Source organism: Molossus molossus, unplaced genomic scaffold, assembly GCF_014108415.1.
Source record: "Molossus molossus isolate mMolMol1 unplaced genomic scaffold, mMolMol1.p scaffold_m16_p_1, whole genome shotgun sequence".
NCBI classification, from domain to species: domain Eukaryota; kingdom Metazoa; phylum Chordata; class Mammalia; order Chiroptera; family Molossidae; genus Molossus; species Molossus molossus.
The window spans coordinates 226,885,446-226,912,435 of NW_023425344.1; the positions used below are offsets into that span (position 1 = coordinate 226,885,446).

The 26,990-nt window shown below is 39.8% G+C and overlaps 1 protein-coding gene across 3 annotated transcripts in view; it reads right to left on the minus strand.

Moving 5' to 3' along the window:
* Window positions 1-26,990, minus strand: part of ENTPD5 (ectonucleoside triphosphate diphosphohydrolase 5 (inactive)) — a 44,342-nt gene that overhangs the window by 15,818 nt on the left and 1,534 nt on the right. Inside the window, exons 2-6 of one of the 3 annotated variants that reach the window (XM_036260146.1) lie at window positions 26,375-26,475; window positions 6,822-6,894; window positions 3,203-3,488; window positions 2,460-2,539; window positions 587-730 (exon numbers count right to left, since the gene is read on the minus strand). In XM_036260146.1, the coding sequence (XP_036116039.1) occupies window positions 587-730; window positions 2,460-2,539; window positions 3,203-3,419 (441 nt within the window). In that variant the 5' untranslated portion in view covers window positions 3,420-3,488; window positions 6,822-6,894; window positions 26,375-26,475. The remainder of the gene's footprint in view (window positions 1-586; window positions 731-2,459; window positions 2,540-3,202; window positions 3,489-6,821; window positions 6,895-26,374; window positions 26,476-26,990) is intronic. The other 2 variants (XM_036260138.1, XM_036260152.1) reach the window with 2 other exon arrangements.

Here is a 26,990-nt window from a genome sequence, read left to right on the forward strand (position 1 = left end):
CTGGAGAGGGAACTAAATACAAAGGGGCACAAGGAATGTCTGTATTTGTCAACACTCATTTAAATGTATACTTAAAATGGATAAATTTAATTGTATATAAATTATTCCTCATTAAAAGTTGATTAAAAACAATTTCTATGATTCTGCTGTAACAAGTTAGGAGAATTAAGAATATCATGGTCCTGGCTGGTGTGGCTCAGTTGGGTGGGTGTTGTCCTATGCATCAAAAGGTTGCTGGTTTGATCCCGGTCAGCGTGTGCAGGAGGAAGCCGAATGATGTTTCACTTTCACATCAATGTTTTTCTCTCTCTCCCTCTCCCTTTCTCTCTAAAAATCAATAAAAATATTTTTTTAAAAGAATGTCATGGATAGGAAGTACTCTAAACTTTTAGGAAAAGCTTTATAAATTCAAGAGTAATATTTTAAAATGTAAATAGCTACAAAAGAGCCCAGAGTCGCCACAGTGCTTTAGCAATGGTGGAATACTAAAGGTAACAGTAACATTCCAGAGGCCTTCAAACCCATAAAGAAAATATTTATAAGGGGGAAAAGAATTATCTAAGATGCAGAAGATTTCAAAAGTTACCTCAAAGAGCAGAGCCTGGGCTTTCTGTTCTGGCAGTAAGCGCAGTCCCGCTGTTGCCTTCAACACCACTGGGGTCCTCTTCCAGTGACTTCGGGGGATTGAGTCTTTGGCCACCTCTAAGAGTTCTTGAACAGTCTCAGCACCCTTCAAAAAGAGAAGAGCTAGCCCTGACCAGTTTGGCTCAGCGGTTAGAGCATCGGCCTGCGGTCCGGAGAGACCCGGGTTCGGTTCCCGCTAAGGGCACGTACCTCGGTTGCAGTTTGTCCCCGGCCTTGGTTGGGTTGTATGGGTGGCAACCACTCGATGTGTCCCTTTCATGTCGATGTTTCTCTCTCTCTCCCTCCCACTCTATCTGAACAAAAATATTGAAAAATGTCCTCGGGTGAGGATTAAAAAAAAAAGTTGTTTAAAACAAAAGAGAGACGAGCCATTCATGCAGTGAACAGTCCATATACTTGTGTATATGGAATACTTATATATTCCCTCATCATGCTCTGGAGAGTAACAGGAGTGAGGTAGCACAGGGCTACCTTTTTGCTCTGTAGGAGCAGAAACCTAGAGAAGTGGGCTTCTTTGAAGGAGAATCCATTTCATGTTGGTTAAGTAATAATGAAAATTATTCTTTTACAGTGTGGCCATTTTAATTGATTGCTATTTTGTGTGTTATATAAATGAGCTTCAAGCAAGAAAGTTGAAGCAAGGTAGTGAAGGAAACACAAGATTAGGAGTCAGAAGACTTGCTTGCTAACCCTGTGGCCTAACATAGGGGCTTCCTGGGCTTGGCTTCCGTAGCTGTGAGAGGGGTGATACACCTCATACTACCAAAACTGCTGCGTACATTAGATAAGGCAGACTGTGTGTAGTTTCTACATAAGTGCTCGCTGTAGCTGTTATTACGCTACACTTTTTATGATTTCTATAAGGACAGAGTAAGTCAGGTTCATTTTTGTATCACCAGTACCTACATGCACAGTACACAACAGATGCTCAATTTATGAATTTAAAACCATTATTTTAAATCCTCTTTCCCTGAGTAAACACCTATCCTGACAACATGCTGCCTCTTAATCATTATAATTAATAGCAACCATAACACAATCTTCTCTAAATGTTAAATCAATTTCCAATAATGTAGTTGCTTTAAACAGCTCCTAGTTTTCCAGCACACTTGCCCTTTCAAAACAGTGAGCTGAGAAAATAAACATCCTCCCAGTTCTTCAAGTTCAAACCATTTTTAACATCAGGGTTTCCTTTGGTTAATGATTATGCATGAGAAACTGAACACTACCTTTATATCTGCTATCCAAGTTTAACACTCTGCCTTATTCTATTTTAATGTGGCCTCTGACACTTTGGGTGTTGCATGTTGTGGGTGTTCCAATATGAAACAGTCACAACAAAACTCTCCATTCATCCTCTACTACCAAAGATTGTTTTATCACGTGTTCTTAGAACCTAATTTCTAGAGTATAGGCATGGTTCTGTCCTATATCAAGGTACTCTGAAAGGAGTTTGCTAGGTCTACATGCCCTCAATTGTCATGTTTATAACTCATATCCTATAGAACTTCATGTCCATTTTCTGCAACTACATTAATCAATGCAGCTGATGGTTTCAACTCAAAATCTTAAACAGTAAATATAAATGGAGCAATCTCTTAAAAGAGATCCTAGCCTCTTTCCACCAAAGCCCTAGTGAGCTCAGAGTATATAATTACCATTATCCAGGAGATTAGCAGAGGACAAAAAACTGATCTGACACATAACCTCAGCATCAGTAGTGAACAGCATGAGCTATTTAATAGCAGCAGTGTGGCAGAGTTATCAAGGCACTGAGAATCTTAACATCTCATTGTAATTGTAAAAAAACTCACCTGCTTAGGTTGATCTACAAAAGCAGAAAGTCCTGGCTTCACAGAATCAAAAATTTCCCCTTCCAAAATTGGAAGCTGTCCTATTTTGTCCAGGGATTAAAACAGAAGAGAGATGGCTGATTACCAAAAGTTAGACTGCTTCTGGTACTAGGCTCTATGGCATATGACCTACTAGATTAACCTGCTATTCCCTGAGCTATTCCAGGTAATCTCATCTGTGAGGAATGTCTTGCAGGAGTATCGAGAAGGAGTACAAAGGATAATAGGTAATCCTTGAGAGTCCCTCTATCATTTCTCTGGTGGACACCTAGTTCCTACTCCTTTCTCTAGGCTCTATATGTAAACTGAAGATAGAACACTGGAAATTCAGAAAAAAATTAATCTTCAGGGTCCCCTCATCCCCTTCTCTGAGGAAAGTAGTGATCCTTCTCTCAAGACTACTCCCAATATTCTCAATGTTCTGGACCCCGAAGTATAAACCACCTTTCAAGAAAAGGAAAGACAAATTTCAGCTATACTTCTTGGACACATGGGTTTCAAACTACAGGTAGCCCAGATCTATCTTAATATCAAACTGAATTAAACCATATGTGTTCAATTATAGTCCAAAATGTTCTCTGAAGAAAGATATCAGTAGCTGTAAGATTCTGTAATTCACATCACACACCCCCAGCACATTTGTTTCTGAGAGGAGATGCTAGTATGGATTTATCGACTCTGGTGAGGGTACCAGTAGCACTTACCTGGTACTTTCTGCACAAAGGTGTAAACATGAATTCGCGTTCCAGTGCTCCCTGCGTCAAACATAATTCCATACAAGGTGCTGGCACTGACATTGATGGGGCACATGGAAGACAGGAAGACACCCTCAAACCAAGTCGGCTGGTCTCTGTGGAAGACAGTGCTGCAAACACAGGATGCCACCAACATGAAAAAGGCTGCTCCCCAGGAAGTGGCCATTTTCTTCCCAAGATGTGGTGAGTCTAGGCTTTTGTTGCAGAAGCAGTGCTGCTCAAACACCTGCGGTGGCTTATAGGACAAAGACACACAAGGTTAGATCAACTGGCCTTTCTGTTTACATTGTTAAAGAAGAAACACCCACCACAGAAGTACTATCCCTTTCTCTAAGGTGCGCCTTCTTCTCTATTTCTAATAACCAGCACAACAAGATAGACCGGGGTCACATAGGCTCTTAGGACCTTTTCTGAAGGCTATCTGGTTGCAAAAGGAAATTGGGATTTAAAATATACTTTCCCAGGCTTGGCTTTTAATTGTAGGGTGGATCTCAAATACTCAAAGGCTCTCTCTGACACCTGGCTCCTATTGCTGAGTCTAATTTTCTTCTTTCCATTTTAACAATTTTGTCTTTAGATCATATATTAACCCTCTCTCCCCTCATAACCCTCTCTTTCTTCTTCTTCTTTTTTATTTTTATTTTTTATTTTTTTTTATCCTCACCCAAGGACATTTTTCCATTTTTTTGTTCAGATAGAGCGGGAGGGAGAGAGAGGAAGAGAGAGAGAGAGAAACATCGATGTGAAGGGACACATTGAGTGGCTGCCACCCGCACGACCAACCAGGGCCGGGGACAAACTGCAACCGAGGTACATGCCCTTAGCGGGAACCGAACCCGGGTCTCTCTGTACCGCAGGCCAACGCTCCAACCCCTGAGCCAAACCGGCCAGGGCTCTTTCTTCTTTTTGATATAAGAAGCTTCAGTGTCTGAATTAAAGTTATAAAGTTTCAAAGAAGTTATAAAGTCCCAGCACTGGGGTGTTCATAGCCTTCAAAAATCAAGTCTCTGACTCAGCTGGTGTGATTCAGTGGATTGAGCATAGTCCCAAGGACTAAAAGGTCCCAGTTCTATTCCCAGTCCGGGCACAAGCCTGGGTTTCTGGCTCGATCCCCAGTAGGGGGTGTGTGGGAGACAGCCTATTGATGTTTCTGTCTCACATCAATGTTTCTGATTTCTTTAAAAAAGAAAATAAAAGAGAATCGCCCTGGCCGGTTTAGCTCAGTGGTTGGAATGTCGGCCTGCAGACCAGAGTCACAGGTTCAATTCCAGTCAAGGTCACGTACCTCAGTTGTGGTTCGACCCCGGCCCTGGTCGGGTCATGCAGGAGGCAACCAATCGATGCGTCTCTCTTACGTCGATGTTTCTCTCTCTCCCATTCTCTCTCTCTCCTACTCTATCTGATAATAAATGGAAAAGTATCCTTGGGTGAGGATTATAAAAAAAAAGAAAATCAATAAAAACATAGTAAGATACTAAAAATAACACCAGGTCACTGGACTACCACCTGTGACCAACAATATTGCCAATGGCTTGCACATGCAACCACAGTTTAAGGGAATAATCAATTTAATTTAAAACACTCTAATAGACCATATGGTTTTTAAAATATCTTTCACAGGTTTCAGGCCATGTTACTTGTGCACTGGCTCTGGGGCCTCCCGGGAGGTGCAGGCCAATGTCAGATGCTGCCCGTGTTCTTCCCAGGACCAGCCAGCATGAGCTACAAAGCAATCTGCAGATGGCTGCTACTTGTGCTGGGTTTGGAGGTGCCATGGTGAGGCCAAGCTGTGAACTGAGAACTGGCTGCTGCTAGTGCTGGACCTGGGGCTACTTAGCAAGAGGTATGGGGCATGCTGAGACCAGATTCTGCTTGGTTGAGAGATTTTAGGAAAATCTGAAGCATAAAGCAAAATATGCCACTCTATGAAACAGCCCCTGTGTTAGCTTGGGTAGGCCCACAAATTGGGTGGGGCAGGTATCAGGGAATCACCAGGGTGGGGAAAACTGTGAACCAGGTTGATAGAAAACTCAGATATAGCTCCCACCTGTCGGCTCTGTGGGACGGGGTATCAGATAAGGAACAATGGCCTCTGCCAGCACTTTTGTCTGCTGGAAAAATGTCCCCCAAACCCTCTTCCTGATGCCAGATAATTCAGTTCCTACCTGTATGTCCCTTGTTCCTTTCAAGCTGCTGCCCCTGCACGGGAGCCCAGAGAGAGTAAGTCCAAGTGAGTCCAAGTGTGGCCCTTTAAGAGTGACTGTCTAGGCCCTGGCCGGTTTGGCTCAGCAGTTAGAGCGTTGGCCTGCAGACCAAAGAGTTGCAGGTTCAAATACAGCCAAGGGCACATACCTTGGTTGTGGTTTGGTCCCCGGCCCTGGTTAGGGTCATGCAAGAGGCAACCAATCAATGTGTCTCTCTCGAATCAATGTCTCTCTCTCTCTCTCTCCCTCCTTCCCTCCCACACTATCTGAAAATAAATGAAAAAAATATCCTCAGGTGAGGATTTAGGGAAAAAAAGAGGGACTGTCTGGGACTCCAGAAGTCCTCCATCTTACTCAGTTATAATCTCCACTGGTTTTTACAGCCAGAAGTTATGGAGACCTCTCTTCCTTGTACTGGAACCCTAGGCTGGGGGGCCTGGTATGGAGCTGGGATCTGATGCTTCTCAGGGGGGACCTATGCAGCCAATATATCCCTCCCAATTTTTTTTTTTTAAATTCTCACCAGAGGATATGTTTCCATTTAACCTCAGATAGAATGGGAGGAAGAGAGAGAAAGAGAAAGAAACATCCATGCGAAAGAGACACATCAATTGGTTGCCTCCTGCACAATCCCAACCAGGTCTGCGAATTGAATTGCAACCTAGGTATATGCTCTTGATTGGAACCAAACCTGAGACTCTTTGCTCTGAAGGCTGACGCTCCAACCACTGAGCAAACTGGCCAGGGCTCCCTCCCAATTTATATCCGCCACACATGGTTGTGGGACCAACCTGTTCTACATCTCATCCCTCCTACCAGTCTTAATGTGGCTTCTTCTTTAAATCCCTAGTTGTAGGACTTCTGCTCAGCTAGATTTCAGGTGGTTCTGAATGATGACTGTTCTGTAGTTTAGTTGTAATTCTGATGGCCCAAATAGGTTTTTTTGGGTCTTCTGATCCAGCTTTCATCTGGACTTCACCTTGTGTAAGCCATAGTTACTGGTTAACAAGATCTAATTCCAAAGTCCCCCTGGGATACTGACCGAGGATTTTCCATCATTCTTAAGTTTGTTGATATCCTAGGGTTTCTTTTTATCAAAATGCATTGCTCTTCACAGGTGACATATTACATAAAATAAAAGCAAATTATTAATTATTTAAAATAGAGTTGTTCTGAGGAACTACAAAGGCAGAGTTAGAATTATAAGTTTGAACACTATTCAAGGCTGAACTTCTATCCTGCAGTTAAGAATGGGAGCTATTGGTTAGGAAAGGAAAAATTTTAGGATTTTACACAAAAGAAACTTCATCCCAGGAAATCAACCAATGAAACCAGGGCAGCTGCCTGGCCAGATTCATACTTACATCTTAAATGACTCCCTTTGGCCAATTGTTCTTTTACAGGAAATAAACTGGTCATATAGATCAATCTAAATAACTGAAAACAAAAACCACCTTTAGGATTCTCTGAGCATTAACAGATCCTTGACTTGTCCAGAACTCAAAACATATTCAACACTTTGTCCCCTTTCTCCCTCAGGAAGTGACTCTCCAGTTACCATTCTTCCTCCATCTCTGTGATTAAATGCACAGCAGCATCTTCAGGGCTCATTCATATTTTCTCTATTATTGTGGTTTCTGAAAAACCTCTCCAGTTTCTATTTCTATTAAGCAAACATTTGTTTTTCTTCCAAAAGGAAAAAAAAAATGCATACTAGTTATCCATTTTCACGGAGTGAAAACTGCAGAGTCATGCCAGGTGTTCAGTGTAAAACTAAACAGATTTTTTTTTTAAAGCAATGGGTGAACACATAAAATGCTCCTTTTGCTCTCAACCCCCACCTTCTCACACCACTTCTAATCTCACTGTTCTTTAAGATGAGCTACTTTAAGAATGGTAATGGAAAGGTTTACAATTTAGAGTATATAGAATGGCATCCTATTTATATGATACCAACCTGCACAGCTTGCTCATTTACTTTGTTAGTCTTTGCTCAAATGTCACTAGATTCTCAGTGAGACCTTCCTTGTCCACTCTATTTAAAATTGTAACTCACCTGGTCACACACACATCTTCTACCTTCCTTCCATGTTATGTTTCTCCATAGCACTTCTCACCTTCTAATGCACTATATAATTTACTACTTTGGGTTTTGTTTCCCCCCCCATACTCTGTTCCCCAACCACCACCGCCTGCCCAATGTGAGCTATACATGGGCAGGAATATTTGTCTGTTTTGTTCACTGACATGTTCCTGGTACTGGAACAGAGCTAGCACATAGTAGGTGTTGAATACTCTGAAGGGATGAACACTGATCAATAGCTCAGGGACTAAATCTCACCCATTTAACAAGAATATAACAGCTGACTTCTTTCCAAAAGAAGATTACCTATCCACTGGAAGATCAACATTCCAAAATTCCAAGGAAGGATTATTTCTTCAAATGTGTCAATTATATAAAAGTTTTATATGCTACTGAAAATAATGTACATAGTCAGGTTTACTTTGTATAAACTGGAGAGTATAACAAATCCACTACTTTCAGAGTTGGTCTTCTCAATATATCTTGCTCTCTATCTCCTATTCACCCCCAACAAAGCCCCATCTTCAATTCTTTTCATTGAGATTTTGGTGCCAGCCAGTGTTTGTCACTATGCTTTTCTCCTTCTAAGGTCTTTTTTGGTGTCTCTGTGTCTCTGTAGTAAACACTATTCCTCCCTACTCAGCCTCCCTACAGCTTCACATTCTAGATTCCCTCCTTCCTTGTCACCTAGAGCCCGAGACCCCACAATCCCACAGGACCTGTGCTCCATTTGGGTGCTCACCTGCTCGTGCCTGCCCGTTCCCTTTGAATACTTGCTTTCACCGTTGGTTGCCTTTTGTTCTTTGCTCCTATTTCAGGCCTTCTGAGTCAAGCTAGTTTCATGAACTACATTCACCTTTGCGCTGGTTTGCAACTAACTGTGTGGCATTTTGCTAACTCACTCCCTTCTTTATTCTCCACTCCTCCCTTATCCACCTTTCTTCGTACACAATAGTCTAGTTCATCTATTTTTATGATAGTTAAGTGCCAACTAGTAGATTATTGCTTAAAGGGCAGAAGTTGCTCAGGAACTAAATTCTGTATTGTTTTTACACAGGAGATAAATTACCTACTAATCAATGTATTAAAACATTATTTAATAATGTTATGTTTACAATTATAAATATGTAACTATGTAATACTGTTATTAATTCCTTACTAATTCATGTTTTTACAACATTAGCCCTATAACAGTAAAGAAGTTAATAATACTCCCTGATAGCTCTCATCCTTGAAATTAGTTTAGAAAGTTGGGCATTGAATTATCTAATTAATAAGCATTTACTGAGTGTCAAATATATAACAGATACTAGATACAAAAAGAGGAATCAGATATAGGCTCATTTATTGGGGAGATTTCAGCTTGTTAAAAGAAATTGACAAGTAAATAAACAGCTATAATGTACTATCTAAGTTCTCTGACAGAAATAGGCACAAGGCGTGACAGAAATGGACATAAGGGGCAAGTAACTCATATTAGAAGGGGAAGGATGAAAGTGGGAAGAGAGTGGTAGGTTTCTTAAGAAATGAGAGGCCTGCCCTGGCCGGTTTGGCTCAGTGGTTGGAGCCACGGCCTGCGGACCAGAGTGTCCTGGGTTTGGTTCCCGCTAAGGGCACGTACCAAAAAAAGAAAAGAAATGAGAGGCCTGCTCTGGCCGGTTTGGCTCAGCGGTTAGAGCGTCGGCCTGCGATCCGGAGAGACCCGGGTTCGGTTCCTGCTAAGCGCACATACCTCAGTTGCAGTTTGTCTCTGGCACTGGTTGGTCGTGTGGGTGGCAACCATTCCCTCTCACGTCGATGTTTCTCTCTCCCTCTCTCCCTCCCACTCTATCTGAACAAAATATCGAAAAATGTCCTCGGGTGAGGATAAAAAAAATAAAAATAAGAAAGAAATGAGAGGCCTACACTAAGTCCTGAAGCAGAGGCAGAAATTAACCTGGTGAAGTGACACAAAAAGAATTCTGAGAACTTCAAGTATTAAGAGTTCAGTATGGCTGGAATATAAAGGTGCACCAGAATAAAGAGGGCAAGTGTGAGAAAGGATGGTTCTGGAGGTACTTAAAACAGATTTCAACATGAGTAGACTTGTTTTTCTTACATGTACAACCAGTGACACCTGTTATTTATGTTTATATCTTCCCTAAGCAAATATCAATATTGATTGACTTAAATTAAATGACACAGTATTTCCCAACAGTGAAAAATAATGAAATGGGAAAGATGACTACAAAGGTCCACCCAAAAGTCTGAAAACAGTGAAATGTAAAAGTACCCACTGCCAATTCTTCTGAGCTCCACAGTAAAGTTGGCTTTAACAAAGTTTAAAATTATTATTACTATTATTTTTTTTATTCCTCACATGAAGATATTTTTCCATTTATCATCAGACAGAATGGGAGGGAGAGAGAGAGAGCGAGAAACAGAGAGAAACATCGATGTGATAGAGCCACATCGACTGGTTGCCTCCTGCATGACCCAACCAGGGCTGGGGATGAACCGCAACTGAGGTACGTGCCCTTGATCAAAATTGAACCCCTGACTCATTGGTCTGCGGGCCAACACTTTAACCGCTGAGCCAAACCAGCCAGGGGCCAAGTTAAAAATTAAACACAAAGTTTAAAATGTAACTAGAATGAAAACTTTTAAACAATAAGCTGAACTGTGGGAATGGATTAGTCAAACCACTAGAACATAAGGTAGACAAGCAAAGCAAAATCAAGGTAAGTCTAGTAAGGCAAGTCTGTGACAGATTTCAGCACAGTGAGCAATGCCTCACTTGGGGATATAAATTGGGACCTACATACCCAATACAAATGGCAAGAACCCAGGAACACCTTGCTATCTATCTGAAGGGTATCTAAGGTGAAAGTACATGGTATCTTTTGTATTTCTCAAGCCAAATACCAAGACTGGAACATAGCAGACATCAGTAAATGTGTTCTGAATGGACTTCGTACAACTGGGCTAATGGTATCTGCTGGAACACTGGAGCAGAGAGTACCCACTTCCCCAGTGTCTTACTATGGTAATGTATATCACATCCTCAAATCCTTATTACCCTCCACCCCAGCCCATGGAAAGGAGTGCCACTCCAGGAAGCCTATTCACTCACATATTAATTCATTCATTTAGCCATTCTAGAACTTATCAGTTACCTAATGCTAGTCACAAGTACAGCACACTAAGATGAACCAGCCATCTTAGACCTGCTCTTTAAGAGACTAAACAGAAATAAAAATACATGTTGACTAATTACCTCTGTAAAGTTAAAATGTGACAAGCAACAGATACCATGTTCTGAGACTTCAAAGCAGGGAGAGATTACTTCCAGCTGGGATGCAGAGAAGGCTTTGTGAAAGATGTGGCATTTGAGGAGTGTCCTGAGGAGGGGACTTAGCACAGGAGAGGAGTGATTTTCAGGAAAAAGAAACAATATGAATCAAGATATGGATGAAAAAAAGGGATGGGAGGCCCTGGGGAATAGTAAAGGGATCAGGTTGACTGACTGTAGTAGGAAATAAAGCTGGAAAGGCAAACTGAGGTCAGATACTCAGCTCAGGAGGGAGGAAGGGAGGGAAGGCAGGGAAAGAGAGAGAGAAAAAAGAGAGAAGGAGAGAGAGGAGCATCAATTATTGTTCCACTCATTTATGCATTCACTGGTTGATTCTTGTATGTGCTCTGACAGGGGATTGAACCTGCAACCTTGGCATATAGGAGTGATGCTCTAAACAACTGAGCTACCTGGCCAGGGCTTGGCTAAAGAGTTTTAAACTTTACTCTTCAGGCAATGAGAAACCACTGGAGATTTTGAGCAAGAGAGTGTTACAAATACAAATCTAACTGTTACATGAAAGAAGGATTGGGGTGGAGAGTCTTGGAAAGCTCCATTCAATTGTTTAATTCTACAAATGTTTGCTGATGCCTATTAAGTACTAGGTACTAGAGAATTAAAGGTGAATAAACAGACATTTTTATTCAAGATACTCAGAGTTTGGCAGAAGTGACAGTTGTATAAATAACCACACCTTTTTAAGTTAATCAGAAAAATGCTAAAGGAGCCCAAAGCACGGGACTTACCTCTATCCAGAGGACTAGGAAAGGCATCATGAGATGACATTTGAACTCATAATGAAAAATGAATAGCAGTAACTATATACATAATAGACACAGGTGGACAAAATCCAGAGTGACTATAAAAAAAAATGAAAACAGATAGTAGGGAAATTATGGATAGTCTGACTTCATCTTTAAATTTCCTCAAGAATTTCTGTCACATGGATTTGAGAAACCCAGTGAAAAGAAACGAAGTAGACCATAATGGAGGAGGGTTAGCATTTAATGCAAAGGAAAGACTGTGGCTAAACAAACGAAATCTGAGGTAGTAATAGCAGGCAATATTTATTGAGACCTTAATACCTGCCAAGCACTATGTTAAGTGCTTGCGCTACATGGATTACCTCATTTAATCTCACAATACCCCTCTGTGAAGTAATAAATGAGAAAACTGAAGCTTAAGAAATTAATTTAGAACTATATAGTAGTAAGTGAAAAGAGCCAGAAATCAACCCAGATTGTCTAATTCCAAAGCCCACAGTTTTCACCACTAGGTCACCCAGAAAGGGTCATCCAGTATGGTTCCAGTGAAACATGGACATGTGGGTGGAATATAGAGCAGAGATGGAGCTGAAAAGTTAGACTGGCATCAGAATGTTAAAGTCTTATAGTAGTTTGATCTCTTTTCTATACACAACCAAGAGCTTCTGATGTTTCCTGTTGGTTTTATCTTCATTACATTTCCAGAATCTGACCATTTCTGACTACTTCCTTTGCTACCACCCTGGCCCAAGCCACCACCATTTCTCGTGATTTACTCTAATATTGTCCTAACAGATCCCTGCTTTTATCTTCACTCCTATAGAGTCTATTTAAAAAAAACACAAACTTTTTCTTTATTGAGTTTAAAGAGGAAGAGGGAGCAAGATATAAAAACATTGATGACAGAGAATATCAAATAGCCACCTCCTGCATGCCCCCCACTGGGGATCGGGCCCACAACCTGGGCATGTGCCCTGGCCAGGAATCAAACCAGCAACCTCTTCGTACATGGGTTGACACTCAACCACTGTGTCATACTGGCTGTGCAAGTCTATTTTTTTACTAGGTATTGGGCAACTTTTTCATTTTTTTTATGTTATTTTAAAATTTATTTTACTTTTATTTTTATTATTTATTTATTTATTTTTATTCTCACCAGAGGACATTTTTCCATTTTTTGTTCAGATAGAGTTGGAGGGAGAGAGAGAGAAACATCGATGTGAAAGGGACACATCAAGTGGCTGCCACTCACACAACCAACCAGGGCCGGGGACAAACTGCAAGCAAGGTACGTGCCCTTAGCGGGAACTGAACCCGGGTCTCTCTGGACCGCAGGCCAACGCTCTAACCAATGAGCAGAACCGGCCAGGGATGAAGTTTATTTTTAAAAAGGGAGAAATGATACTTTCATAGTTAGGTTTTTGTTTTTGTTTTAATCCTCACCTGAGGATATTTTTCCATTTATCTTTGGACAGAGTGGGTGGAAAGGGAAGGGATAGGGAGAGGGAAAGAGAGAGAGAAACATTGAGTGGCTGCCCCCCGCAAGACCCCAGCCAGAAAGAACGGCATCTGAGGCACATGCCCCTGACCAGAATTGAACCCAACTTTTTGGTCCGTAGGTCGACACTCTTAACTGTGGAGGCAAACCGGCCAGGGCTTCCTAGTTAGGTTTTTAAGAAAGAATGTAACTGATTAATACAGAGATTTTCAACCTTTTTCATCTCATGACACACATAAACTAATTACTAAAATTCTACGGCACACCATCAAATATATTTTTGCTGATTTGACAAAAAATAGGTTTAATTTTTATTCATTCACACTGGACAGATATTGTGTTGGCTGTTGTCATTTTTTTATTTGACAATCTAAGGGAAAAGAGGTCAGTGCCCTTGACAAAATAGTCAGGTATTGTATGTTTTAAAAATTCTTGTGGCACACCATTTGAAAATTGCTAGATTAATGAATACCTAATCTACTCATATTGTTTTAGGAGAAACTATAACTTTATTTTTCTGAATCTATTAGTTCTATAGCTAAATTGAATTTATTTAACTAAACACTTTTAATTTTTTTTTTTATCCTCACCTGAGGACATTTTCCCATTTTTTGTTCAGATAGAGTGGGAGGGGGAGAGAGGAAAAGAGAGAGAGAGAGAAACATCGATGTGAAAGGAACACATCAAGTGGCTGCCTCCTGCACGACCAACCAGGATGGGGGACAAACTGCAACCGAGGTACGTGCCCTTAGTGGGAACCAAACCTAGGTCTCTCTGGACCACAGGCCGACGCTCTAACCGCTGAGCCAAACCGGCCAGGACTAACCAAACACTTTTAAATCGTTAAAGTTTTGATAAACTAACTTTAAAAAAAATGTAAAGGATACTAAACATTGTTTACATTGTCTCAATTCTTTTCTATTTATGAAACCAATAAATATTTTAAGATGCTATACATTAGTTATCTATTGCTACACAATAAATAACCCCCAAACTTAGAGCTTAAAACAATAAACATTTAATTTATTATCTCACAATTTTTGTAGTTCAGGAATTTGGGAGTGACTTAACTGGACAATTCTGACTTTCTGACTCAGGGTCTTTAATGATACGGTAGTCAACATGTAGGCTGGGGCTGCAGTCATTTGAAGGCTTCAGTGAGGCTGAGGACCCACCTCCAAGATGGCTCACTCAATGGCTGGCAAGCTGATGGCTGGAAGTTGAATGGAAGCCTCAGCAGTTTTTCATGCAGACTCTCCATAGGGCCTTGAATGTCTTCACAACATAGTGGCTGGCTTCATCCAGAGTGGGCAATTCAAGAGAGAGCAAAGCAGAAGGAGCGATGGTTTTTAAGACTTGGCCTTATTTATACACTATCATTCCCCTCATATTCCATTGGTCATACAGACCAACCCTGATGAAATATTTGAGGGGAGCCCAGCCAGTGTGACTCAGTGGATTGAGAGTCATCCCAGAGACAGAGGTTCCAGTTCGATTCCCAGTCAGGGCACATGCCAGGGTTGCGGGCTTGATCCCCAGTGGGGCATGCAGGAGCCAGTCAATCGATGTTTCTCTCTCACATCGATGTTTCTCTCTCTCTCTCCCCTCCTCTCTCTCTAAAAAAAATCAATAAAAACATATATATATGTATATATATATATATATATTTTTTTTTTTTTTTTTTAAGAGAAATATCTATTTGTTTTTCCACTTATTTATAAATTCATTGGTTGATTCTTGTATGTGCCTTGACTGGGGATCAAACCTGAAACCTTGGAGTATAGAGACAATGTTATAACCAACTGAGCTAACCAGCCAGGGCAATAAAAACATAGTTAAAAATATATATATGTTTGGCTCAGTGGTTAGAGTGTTGGCCTGTAGACCAATGAATCATGGGTTCGATTCCGGTTAAGGGCGTGTACCTCAGCTGCGATTCATCCCCAGCCCTGGTTGGGGTCATGCGAGAGAGGCAGCCACTCCAAGTGTCCCTTTCACGGTGATGTTTCTCTCTCTCTCTCTCTTCCTCTCTCTCCACCGCCAATCTATCTGAACAAAAATGGAAAAAATGTCCTTGGGTGAGGATAAAAATAATAGTAATAATAATAATAAAAATAAATAAAAAATATATGTGAGAGAGGAATACACAAGGGCACAAATATTAGGAGGTGGATCACTGGGGGCCATCTTGGAGACTGGACGACAGTAAGTTATATACAGTATTTGCATAATATTTTTGTGTTCAGCTTTTTTTGCAGTTAGTATATATTTCTATTAACACAGCTTACAGATTTACTGTTTTCGGAAGTATATGTTATTGTAAAGATATTAACTCTTAAAAATAAAAAACAATATAGACTTTCAACTTCTCTGAAAATATCACATCCCACCACTTAAAGCTTTCCATTTTTTTCTGTTACAGTCCCCAAATCTTACTTAATGAAAATAATTAAAATCAGAAAAACTACAAGTCACACAATGTCCTCTTTGGTCTTATGGGTGAAAATGAATTTAAATGCTTTAAATAAACGTCAGATATATTTAGAAAACAGTAGGAATAAATGAGTCACTATATTTGAGATTATAGACACCAGTTAATAACAGAATAATAAACCAAACAGTGAAATTACCAAATCAAGGAAAATATCGAGTGAAAATATTTATATTAACAGAATAGCAACTTCCTTCACACTACATACAGAAAAAAAGTTTTCAATCATACAATAGTAGCATTAATACTTAGGTACTGAAGAAATATTTGGTAGAAAGGGACAAGACAGACCATTGGCACAGATTTTAAAACCACTGAAAATTTTTATAACAAACATTTTTCAAATATCAACTGAATAAAAGGTTTATTAAAAATCAACTTTTAGCCCTGGCCAGGTAGCTCAGTTGGTTAGAGTGTCATCCCGATATGCTGAGGTGGAGGGTTTGATCCCCAGTCAGGGCATATACAAGAAGCAAGCAATGAATGTATAAATAAGATGAACAATAAAATAGGTGCCTCTCTCTCTCTCTCTCTTTCCTTTTTCTAAAGTCAATAAATAAATTTTTTAAAAAAAAATCAATTTTATTAGATCATTGCCGAGGAACTATACTGAGATCTGTGAGTATGGAAACTACAAGAGGAGAGACTGAACAAGGGGAATTTCCCAACATGAGTTGTCCCATGCTGGTAAGGAGAGGAGGATTCTTACCCCAAGGACTCAGCACAAGTCTGATTCACAGATCAGAAGGCTGGTTGATATCTTTTAGGTCCCTCCAACTCTAACATCAAATACTGTAACTTCCAATAAAGGAATTAGAATTGATGCATTGGTAGTTACCAACAAATATAAAATTCTTTCCTATAAACAGATCACTTATTTCAGTACTTCATCACATTTTAATGAAAACATCATTAGACAAGTGTCAAAAAGGCCCATTCTGTACAATGAAACCATTTGGGTGTTATACCAAAATGAGATCAGGCAGTGCATGACCTCCTTCTTCACTGTTTCAGGTTTGACTTAGCTATAATAATCACTGCATGGGGAAAGCTGTTGCTATTGCTGCTTCTCATTGGTCAAAAGTCACACAGCCTTTCATGAGAAGTGAAAGTCCTTTAGATTAAGAAAATACTAAGAACTAGGAGAGGGTTAAAAGTGCCCCATTGAGCAAATATAATGAAAATCTAAGTCGATAAACTATCCCTGCCTCCAAATCCATATCCACTGTGGAAGGCAATTATTGCAGAAGACTAACTGCAAGGATCAGTGCCATTTGTCACTGTTTATACTGGAGTTTGTGGGAAGAGAAGTGAAAACACAGTTTCCCTTTCTTGTTATCAACTGAAGAATAGCTACTGCTTCAAACGTGTTAAATTAAAAAGAAAAATATGAAAAAGACTAAAATATTACAATACCTCATGTATAAAGCAAGGAATAGTGGTTCCATGTAAGTACATTTTCTCGAATGTTTTTAAGATGCTTCCCCTCTAAATGCCATAACATTTTTTAAAATTTGTTTTTATTGATTTCCTAGAGAAAGAGGAAGGGAGAGAGATAGAAACACTATCGACCGCCTCCTGCACATCCTGCACTAGGGATCAAGCCTGAAACCCGGGCATATGCCCTGACCAGGAATCGAACAGAGACCTCTCAGTCCATGGGATGACACTCAATTCACTGAGCCACACCAACCGGGCTAAATACCAAAACATTTTTAAGTGTTTGGTTAAAATGTTTCTGAAGTGACATGTTTTATTTATGATTTAGGGTTGTGATTATGATCATAAGTTATATTTTTCTGTAAACCTGGGATGCTTCCAGGAGCTACAGATCTGTAGGACCATTTGCCCTTCTGCTACTAAATGGTCCCATTACTGGTTTTTGAGCTAGTTTTCCTTTGACATCATGCTATCTATCATCACTGATCAGTGTTGTTATGTGCCTGATTCCTTCAATAAGCTGCCATCATCTGATTTTTAAATTTCTTTTGTGGGATGTGAGAGAGCTATGTTTATTAGACTTTTTTTATTATTCTTCACCCGAGGATATTTTTCTATTTATCATTACATAGAGTGGGAGGAAGGGGGAGAGAGAGAGACAGAGAGAAACATCAATGTGATAGAGCCACATCGACTGGATGCCTCCATGTCACATGACCCAACCAGGGCTGGGGACAAACTGCAACAAAGGTATGTGCCCTTGACCGCAATTGAACCCACAACTCATTGGTCTGCGGGCTGACACTCTAACTGCTGAGCAAAACCTGCCAGGGTTATTTATTAGACTTTTATGTTAACTTATGCAAATAAGGACCTTTTCAACAGAATAAGGGTTGTGAACTTTGGCAGCTCTTTCAGTGGCTCATACATCCCTTTTCATTATTATGAACTCTCAACTTAGAATAAGAAGCCATAATTTGCAGAAATCTAACCTATGGAGAAGTGGGGTATTACTTTATATAGGAAACAATTTTTCCTTTCCCTTCTGGGCTTTCCCCTTTGTTTCCTTCAACTATTGTTAGTTTTTCAACCTGCTGAAAATGGACATGGACACTCATAAGAGCAAAGTTCTCTCTTATCTCTCTTGTCAGTATGCCTAGTTTTGATGCAGTTATCTCTTTCTATATTTGTTTTTAATCTCTAGTTCAGGCTTTGGGAACCAGATCACCAAGCTTATCTCCTGACATGTGGCCTAGTACTACTGAGCTCCTTCTCCTCTTCCACATTTTCTTCTTACTAAAACTGTAACTGCAGCCACTCTTATAAAATCACTTGTTTATAAAATCAGCAACAACAAAAGCAGAAAAGTCAGACTCTAAAAACTAGTGTAAATTTTGCCCTGGCCGGTTTGGCTCAGCAGTTAGAGTGTTGGCCTGCGGTCCAGAGAAACCCAGGTTCGGTAGGCGCTAGAGGCACGTACCTTGGTTTATCCCCGGCCTTAGTTGGTCATGTGGATGGCAGCCACTAGATGTGTCCCTTTCACGTCGATGTTTCTCTCTCTCTCTCTCTTCCTCTCTCTCCCTCCATGGAAAAATGTCCTCGGGTGAGGATAAAAAAATAAATAAAAATAAAAGCCAGTGTAAATTTCTATGTAAATGTATGAGTGGGGCAGTGATTAAGGAGCTAATCCATAAACAAAGTACATAAAGTCTATTTATGCACTTTGGGAGGTCTTTTTATGGCTACGAAGAACTCAAATACCAGATGTGTTTCCCAAGAGCAGCCACTTACTGCCCAGTGGTTAGAGTGTTGGCTGGCACATGGAAGGGTTGCCAGTTTGATTCCCAGTCAAGGGTACGTACATGGGTTGCAGGCTTGATCTCTGGCCCTAGTTGGGGCTTGTGTAGGAGCCAACCAATAGATGTGTCTCACATCAATGTCTTTCTCTCTCTCTCCCCCTCTGCCCTTGATCACCAGCACCCCTCCCCCGCTTCCACTCTATAAAAATCAATGGAAAAAATATCCTTGGGTGAGGAATAACAACAACAACAAAAATAGCCACCACTATTACATAAGAGTATGTGGTTAAATGGGACCAAGCCAATCCCAGTCCTAGGTACGTATCCAAAAGATTGAAAACAGGGATTCAAACAGATATTTCTATGCCAATGTTCACTGCAGCATTATTCACAAAAACCAGAGGTGAAAACAAACAGTGTCAATCACAAATGAAATGCCATATACATACATACAATGAAATATTATTTAGCTATAAAAAGGAATGAAGTTCTGACACATACTACAACATGGATGAATCTTGAAAATGTTAAGTGAAAGAAGCCAGACACCTAAAGACGAATATTATATTATTTCACTTATATGAAATAACAAATAGGCAAATTCATTGAGAGAGTAGATCAGAGGTTAACAATGGATGGGGTGAGGGAGAATGAGAGCTATTACTTAATAGGTGCAGAGTTTCTGTTTAGGCCCTAAACAGTAACAGTGGTTCTCAACCTGTGGGTCACAACCCCTTTGGGTGTAGAATGACCCTTTCACAGGGGTCGCCTAAGACATAACAGTAGCAAAATTATAGTTATGAAGTAGCAACAAAAATAATTTTATGGTTGGGGGTCACCACAACATGAGAAACTGTATTAAAGGGTCGCAGCATTAGAAAGGTTGAGAACCACTGGTTTAGGGTGATGAAAAAGTTTTGGAAATAGACAGTAATTATGCTTGTACAACCCTGTGAATGTAATTCATACTACTGGATTATACACTTAGAATGGTTAAAATGGCAATTTTTGTTATACATATTTTACTGTAGTAAAAAAAAGTTAAGAGCAGAGGAAACCAAGCACTTCAAACATAAGATCATAAGCAGAAAAACAGTGGCTACTATTTCAAAAGAATTACAGCCATGACAACACTCCATTCCTGGGCTACCTCCTAGCACACAGCCAATTATGATTTAAATTCTGAAGGGTAGTACTGATATGTTTTTAAGCATTCGAGTTTATATAGCATCTTCCATTCTCTCAGAAAGAGAAAGTTAAGCTTACCTATGTAACATAAATCTGAAAATTATACATTCAAGAGAGAATTTGAACAACGTTATAAGTTCTAACTATAGGAAAAACATTTTCAAGAAAGATCTTCTTGTATTTTGTTGACAACAACTTAAAAAATTTTTTTTTCTTTATTGATTTTAGAGTGAGAGGAAGGGAGAGGGAGAGATAGAAACATCGATGAGAGAACATTGATTGGCCGCCTCCTGCATGCCCCCCACTGGGGACTGGGCCCACAACATGGGCATGTGCCCTGACCTGTAATCAAACTGGCAACCTCTTGGTGCATGGGTGGATGCTCAACCACTGAACCACACAGGCCGGACTTGTTGACAACAACTTAAACACCTCTCCTAGGGACTTCCAGTCAAGATGGTGGAGTAGGTAAATGCTGCGCTGGCCTCCTTGCAGGACCATGACAAAATTATAACTAAACTACAGAACAACCATCATTGAGAACCACCTGAGACTAGCTGAATAGAAGTCTTAAAATTAAGGAATATACAGAAGAAGTCCTGCTGAGACAGGTAGGAGGGGTGGCAATTAGGAAGACAAAGTAGTGGAAAACACCCAATCAGAATAACAAAAAGAAAAAGGATCTAAAAAACTGAGAATAATTTATGGGGACTTTGGGACAACGTAAAGCATAACAACATTCACATCACAGGGGTTCCAGAGGAGAAGAGAGCAAGGAATTGAAAACATATTTGAAGAAATAATGACTGAAAACTTCCTTAACCTGGTAAAGAAAATAGACAACTCCAGGAAGCGCAGAGTCCCAAACAAAATTAACCCAAAGAGGCCCACACCAAGACATATCATAATTAAAATGCAAAAGATTAAAGACAGAGAATCATAAAAGCAGCAAGAGAAAAACAGTTAGTTACCTACAAGGGAGCTCCTATAAGACTGTCAGCTGATTTCTCAAAAGAAACTCTGCAGGCTAGAGGGATTAGCAATAAATATTCAAAGTGATGAAAAGCAAGGATTTAAAACCAATATTACTCTACGCAGCAAGGCTATCACTTAGACTCAAAGGAGAGATAAAAGGGCTTCCCAGACAAGAAAAAGCTAAAGGAGTTCATCATTACCAAACCAGTATTACAAAAAATGTTAAAGGGCCCTGGCCAGTTTGGCTCAGCGGTTAGAGCGTCAGCCTGCGGTCCTGAGAGACCCGGGTTTGGTTCCCGCTAAGGGCACGTACCTTGGTTGCAGTTTGTCCCCGGCCCTGGTTGGTCGTGCAGGAGGCAGCCACTTGATGTGTCCCTTTCACGTCGATGTTTCTCTCTCTCTCTCCCCCTCCCTCCTCCCTCCCACCCTCCCTCCCACTCTTTCTGAACAAAAAATGGAAAAATGTCTTCGGGTGAGGATAAAAAAAAAAAGAAGTTAAAAAATGTTAAAGAACTTCTTTACGAAGAAAAAAAGTTAAAAAGATCGAAAATATAAACAATAAAATGGCAATAACTACACACCTATCAATAGTTACTTTAAATGTAAATGAATTAAATGCTCCAACCAAAAGACTTAGGGTGGCCCTGGCCAGTTTGGCTCAGCAATTAGAGTGTCAGCCTGTGCACTGAGGGGTTATGGGTTCATCCGAGCAAGGGCACCTACCTGGGTTGCAGGTTCAATCCCTGGACCCGGTCTGTTAGGGTCTTGCGGGAGGCAACGAATCAATGTGTCTCTCTCTCACATCAATGTTTCTCTCTTTCTCTCTCCCTTCTACGCTCTCTAAAAATCAATGGAAAAATATCCTCAGGTGAGGATTGAAAAAACAACAAAAGACATAGGGTAGTTGAATGTATAATAAAACAAGACCCATACAGACTCACTTCAGATTGAATGACATACACAGACTGAAAGTAAAGGGATGGAAAAAGATATTATATGCAAATATAAATGAGAAAAGCTGGGGTAGCAATACTTGTATCAGACAAAATAGACTTTAAAACAAAGACTGTAACAGGAGATGAAGAAGGACTTAGCAATTCCATGTCTGGGTATTTATCCACAGAAACTCAAAATACTCATTCAAAAAGACATATGCATCCCTATGTTCATTGTAGCACTATTTATAATAGCCAAAATATGAAAGGAACTTAAGTGTCCATCAATAGATGACTGGATATAGAAGAAGTGGTACATACTATATACAATGGACTATTACTCAGCCATAAAAAATAATGAAATTTTGCTATTTGTGACAACATGGATGGACGTAGAGGATATACAGTAAGTGAACTAAGAGAAAGACAAATACCATATGATTTCACTTGTAAGTAAAATCTAAAAAACAAAATAAATGAACAAACACAACTAAAACAAACTTGTAGATACAGAGGACACTGTGATGGTTGCCAGATGGGAAGAGGTTTGGAGGGATGGGTAAAAAATGGCAAATTGCCAGTTACTAAAAACAGTCATGGGCATGTAAAGTACAGCCTAGGAAATGTAGTAAATAACATTGTTATAACTATGTATGGTGTCAGATGGGTACTAGACTTATCAGGGTGATCACTTCATAAGTTATATAATTGTCTAGTTACTATGTTGTCCACATGAAACTAATATAATAAAATAATATGTCAACTGTAATTAAAAATTTATTTTGAAAAAAGTTTTTTAAAAAAAGCACCCTGGCCAGGTGGCTCAGTTGATTGGAGCATTGTCCTGTACAACAAAAATTTGTGGGTTCAACTCCCAGTCAGGACACATACTTAGGTTGCAGGTTTGATCCCTGGTCAGGGTTCATATGGGAGGCAAACAGTCTATGTTTCTCACATTGATGTTTCTCTCTCTCTCCCCGTTCTTCTCTCTCTCTCTAAAAGCAATAAAAACATATCCTCAAATGAGGATTAAAATAAATAAATAAATTAAATAAATAAATAAGCATGTCTTCTCCAAGTATTCCCTTGGAATCCTAGGATGGAACGAGTGGTATACATCGCTAAGCATGCAGTCTTGACATTTCCATTAAATTTTCCTTTTAAATACACTGAGCTCTAAACATGAAACTCTTCAAACTGAGATTTCCAAATGTCTCCCCTTTCCTCAGCACCACTTTGACTTCCCCTTGTAGTTTTCTGTTTCTGTTAGTGACACCACAAATTTCCTAATTCAGAACTCAAAACTTTCATCATCTTTCCATTCTCCTCTCATGCCTTCTATATTCCAATCTGTGATTATTTTTTAATTTAATTCAATTTAATTTTTGTTACAGATGTTTCTCCTTTTTTTCCCCATTGACACCCTCCTCCCCATCCTCCCGCCCCCGTTCTCCCGGCTTTGTTGTCCATGTCCACTGGTTATGCATACATGCATATAAGTTCTGTGGTTCATCTCTTCCCTCCCCCCACCACCCCCTCTTCTGAGGGTTGTCAGTCTGTACCCTACTTCCACGTCTCTGGGTCTACCCCATTCCTCAGACTGTTATGTTCATTATATTCCACAAATAAGTGAGATCATGTGGTATTTGTCTTTTCCTGCTTGGCTTGTTTTGCTTAGGATAATACTTTCTACGTCCCCCCATGTCGTCTCAAAGGGTAAGAGATCTTTCTTTCTTACAGCTGCATAGTACTCCATTGTGTATATGTACCACAACTTTTTTATCCATTCGTCTACTGATGGACACTTGAGCTGTTTCCAGATCTAAGCTATTGTAAATAGTGCTGCTATGAACATGGGGGGTACATATATTCTTTCTGATTGGTGTTTCAGGCTTCTTAGGGTATATTCCTAGAAGTTCCAATCTGTTATTAATGACTGGTGATTTTTCCTTTGCAATACCTTTCCCATCTCTTGCTCTTTTTTTCTTCCTAGTCCACCTGAATCTAGATTCCAGCCTTCATTACTTAAGACTTGGACTGTTATAGCCTCTTAACTAGCCTCCCAGTCACCAATGTCTCTCTTCTCAAATCCATACATGACTGTCTTCTCAAAATGCTGTTTCAATCATTCTCCCACTAGACTGTAACCCACATAATGGCAGGGATTCATTCATCTCTAAGCACTGTATAACCTGGCATATAGGTTTACTTAATCAACATGTGTTGAATGAATTAATGAATACACAAATCACATCATCTTCCTTCTCAAACCTTACATCAACTCCCCACTGTCTACAACAACAGTTACAAACTCAAATATCAAAATACCTACTGGAGGCAGGCAGGAAATGTGAGTAAAGGTGTGTGTAAAACAACAGGAAGTGGTGGAGACTGAGGCAAACTGGAGAATGCATGTCCCAACTAAAGGGGCAGTTGCTTGCTATTTCCATGAATTGCTGCCATGATGAAATACTGGCATAGTATTGCCAAGTCTTCTTATTTTTCAACATAAGGTGAAAGCACAGATTTCTATATAGAATCTTTTTTTTTAAATAGTGACAATTCCATTTAGTTGTTTTCAACAACTAACTACATTTAGGTAAAAACCAACCCCCAAAAATCACTGTACAAGCCAAACAAAACACATCTACGGGTCAAATCCAGCCCTCAGGTTGCAAGTCGGTGACTCTGCTCTGTAGGATAAAAGATAAACACCTGGCCTAACATTCTAAGTTCTTTACTGTGAATTCCCAGGCTACCTTATCAAAGTTTTTTAGTCCACTACTTCCATATAAGAAGCCCCTGCTCTTGGTGTAGTGGTTCTCAAACTTCAGCATGCATCAGAATCACCTGAAGGACTTGTTAAAACATAGCTTGCTGAGCCTGACTGCCAGTATTTACAATATAGGTCTCAAGTGGGGCCTGAGAAGTTACATTTCTGACAAGTTCCCAAGTGCACCACACTTTGGAAACCACTGCTCTAGTTAAATTACTCCTAGACTCAAGCACACACTGAAGTATACTCACATTGTTCTACCTTCCCAGAAAGACTTCCCTCTTCCTTTCAGCCCACCTCCTGTAAACTTTCTTTGACTATGATAAGTCTTTCTTGCCTCTAAATTCCTGTAGCATTTAGAGTGCATGCCATCTCCCCTTTATCTATCACTGCAAGTGTCTTTTATTGTTAACTGTCTGTGTACAGGTGCCAATGAGGTTATGTATTCTCAGAGATCAACGTCGAGGTCTGTACCTTATACACCTGACTATACACCAACTTAAAAGGAGAGGCCTTGTCTTATCCCCCATTGTACTCCTCAAGTTATAAGAGCCTGGCATATAGTTAGTATACAGTAGGTACACTAAACATTTCTTAAATGAATAAACATTTGACAGATCCATGAAATGAAAATGTAGATAAGTGGGCCTGAATTTTGGGTATATAATTTTTCTTAGAGAACTGACTTTTAATCCTACTTGTGACTTGGTGAGGATAGACAACTAATGAAAACTGGATATTTTGCAAATAAACTGCCAATAGGTAACAATCATCTGCAGCAACACATTTTGTATATAAATAAAAGAATGAATGTTTTAAAAACTAATTAAAAAATTTTTAAGAACCACCCTGACTGATTTTTCTCAGTGGTTAGAGCGTCAGCCCATGGACCAAAGGACCGTGGGTTTGCTTCCCTGTAAAGGGCACATACCTGGGTTGCAGGCTCAATCCACAGCCCCGGGTTGGGTCATGCGGGAGACAACCAATCAATGTGTCTCTCTCTCCTTCTCCCTTCCACTAGCTAAAAATCAATGGAAAATATCCTTGGGTGAGGAATAACAAATAAATAAATAATTAATTAAAATTTTAAGAATAGATCTTTGATCTCCAGGATTTCTTACCCCTTCAGGGATGTAAAGTGGTTACATAACAAGTTAATACCCATTTAACAGAATTCTATATTTGCACCATATTCAATTTAAAAAACTAGGATGAAAGAAATGAACTCCCTATGATATTCTGAAATATTGTTCAGTCCCTTCAGATATAGTTTGGATGATAATATATTTATTTGGGATTCCAAAGGCTGTGTGAAACAAAATCAAGTGATTTCAAGGATGATTTTGAGTAGAAAGTTGGTCCCCAAACTACACCAGAATAAAGCCACAGAAGACTTTACAGAGTAAACCGAATTTTGGAACTACTAAAAAAAAATTAGAAATACTATATATTTTGATAAATAGTCCTAAGTTCTTATTTGACTTTTGGAACAACTCTACACTTGATAGTATTACAATCAATGGAGTAAGAGAAAAGTTAACATCATTTGGCAAAGACAGAGAATCCAATTAAGAAACAAAACCCAGGAGCATATGAAGTACATTTATAGTTTTAAGCTATAAGACATGTTACCTTACCTCTGGATATTTGCCCTACCTACCAGGACCATAATGATCATGTCTGCATGAGGATTCAGCCAAGACATTCCACATTTCTATGCTGACCAGGAACTATCCAACTGGGCAAAAAAGAATTACAAAGCAAAGTCAACAAAACACTAAGTGGCTTATTCCAAGTTTTAAAATCATTAGCATTCTAAACAGGGAAACAAAGCAAATTTATTCATCACAATAACCCTGAAACTTCATAGTAACACTTTTCTACCAGAAATTATAGAAGAAAATGCCACCAGATGAACTGTTTTATTATTATTATTTTTAAATCCTCACTCAAGGATATTTTCCCATTTATCTTCAGGTAGAGTGGCTGTGGGGGAAGAAACATTGATGGGAGAGAGACACATGATTGGTTGCCTCCCCAAGGACCCAACCAGGGCCAGGGACTAACCAAAGTGCCCTTGACCTGAATTGACCCCAGGCTCTTTGGTCCAAGGGCTGAGTCTCTAACCACTGAGAAACCTGACCAGGGCCAGATGAACTATTAAACTGCAACTTTCTACTCTACTATTTGTACCATCAGCTATATCTTACTAAGAGGATGACTGAGTAATAACATCCAGTTCTTTGGCAGAAA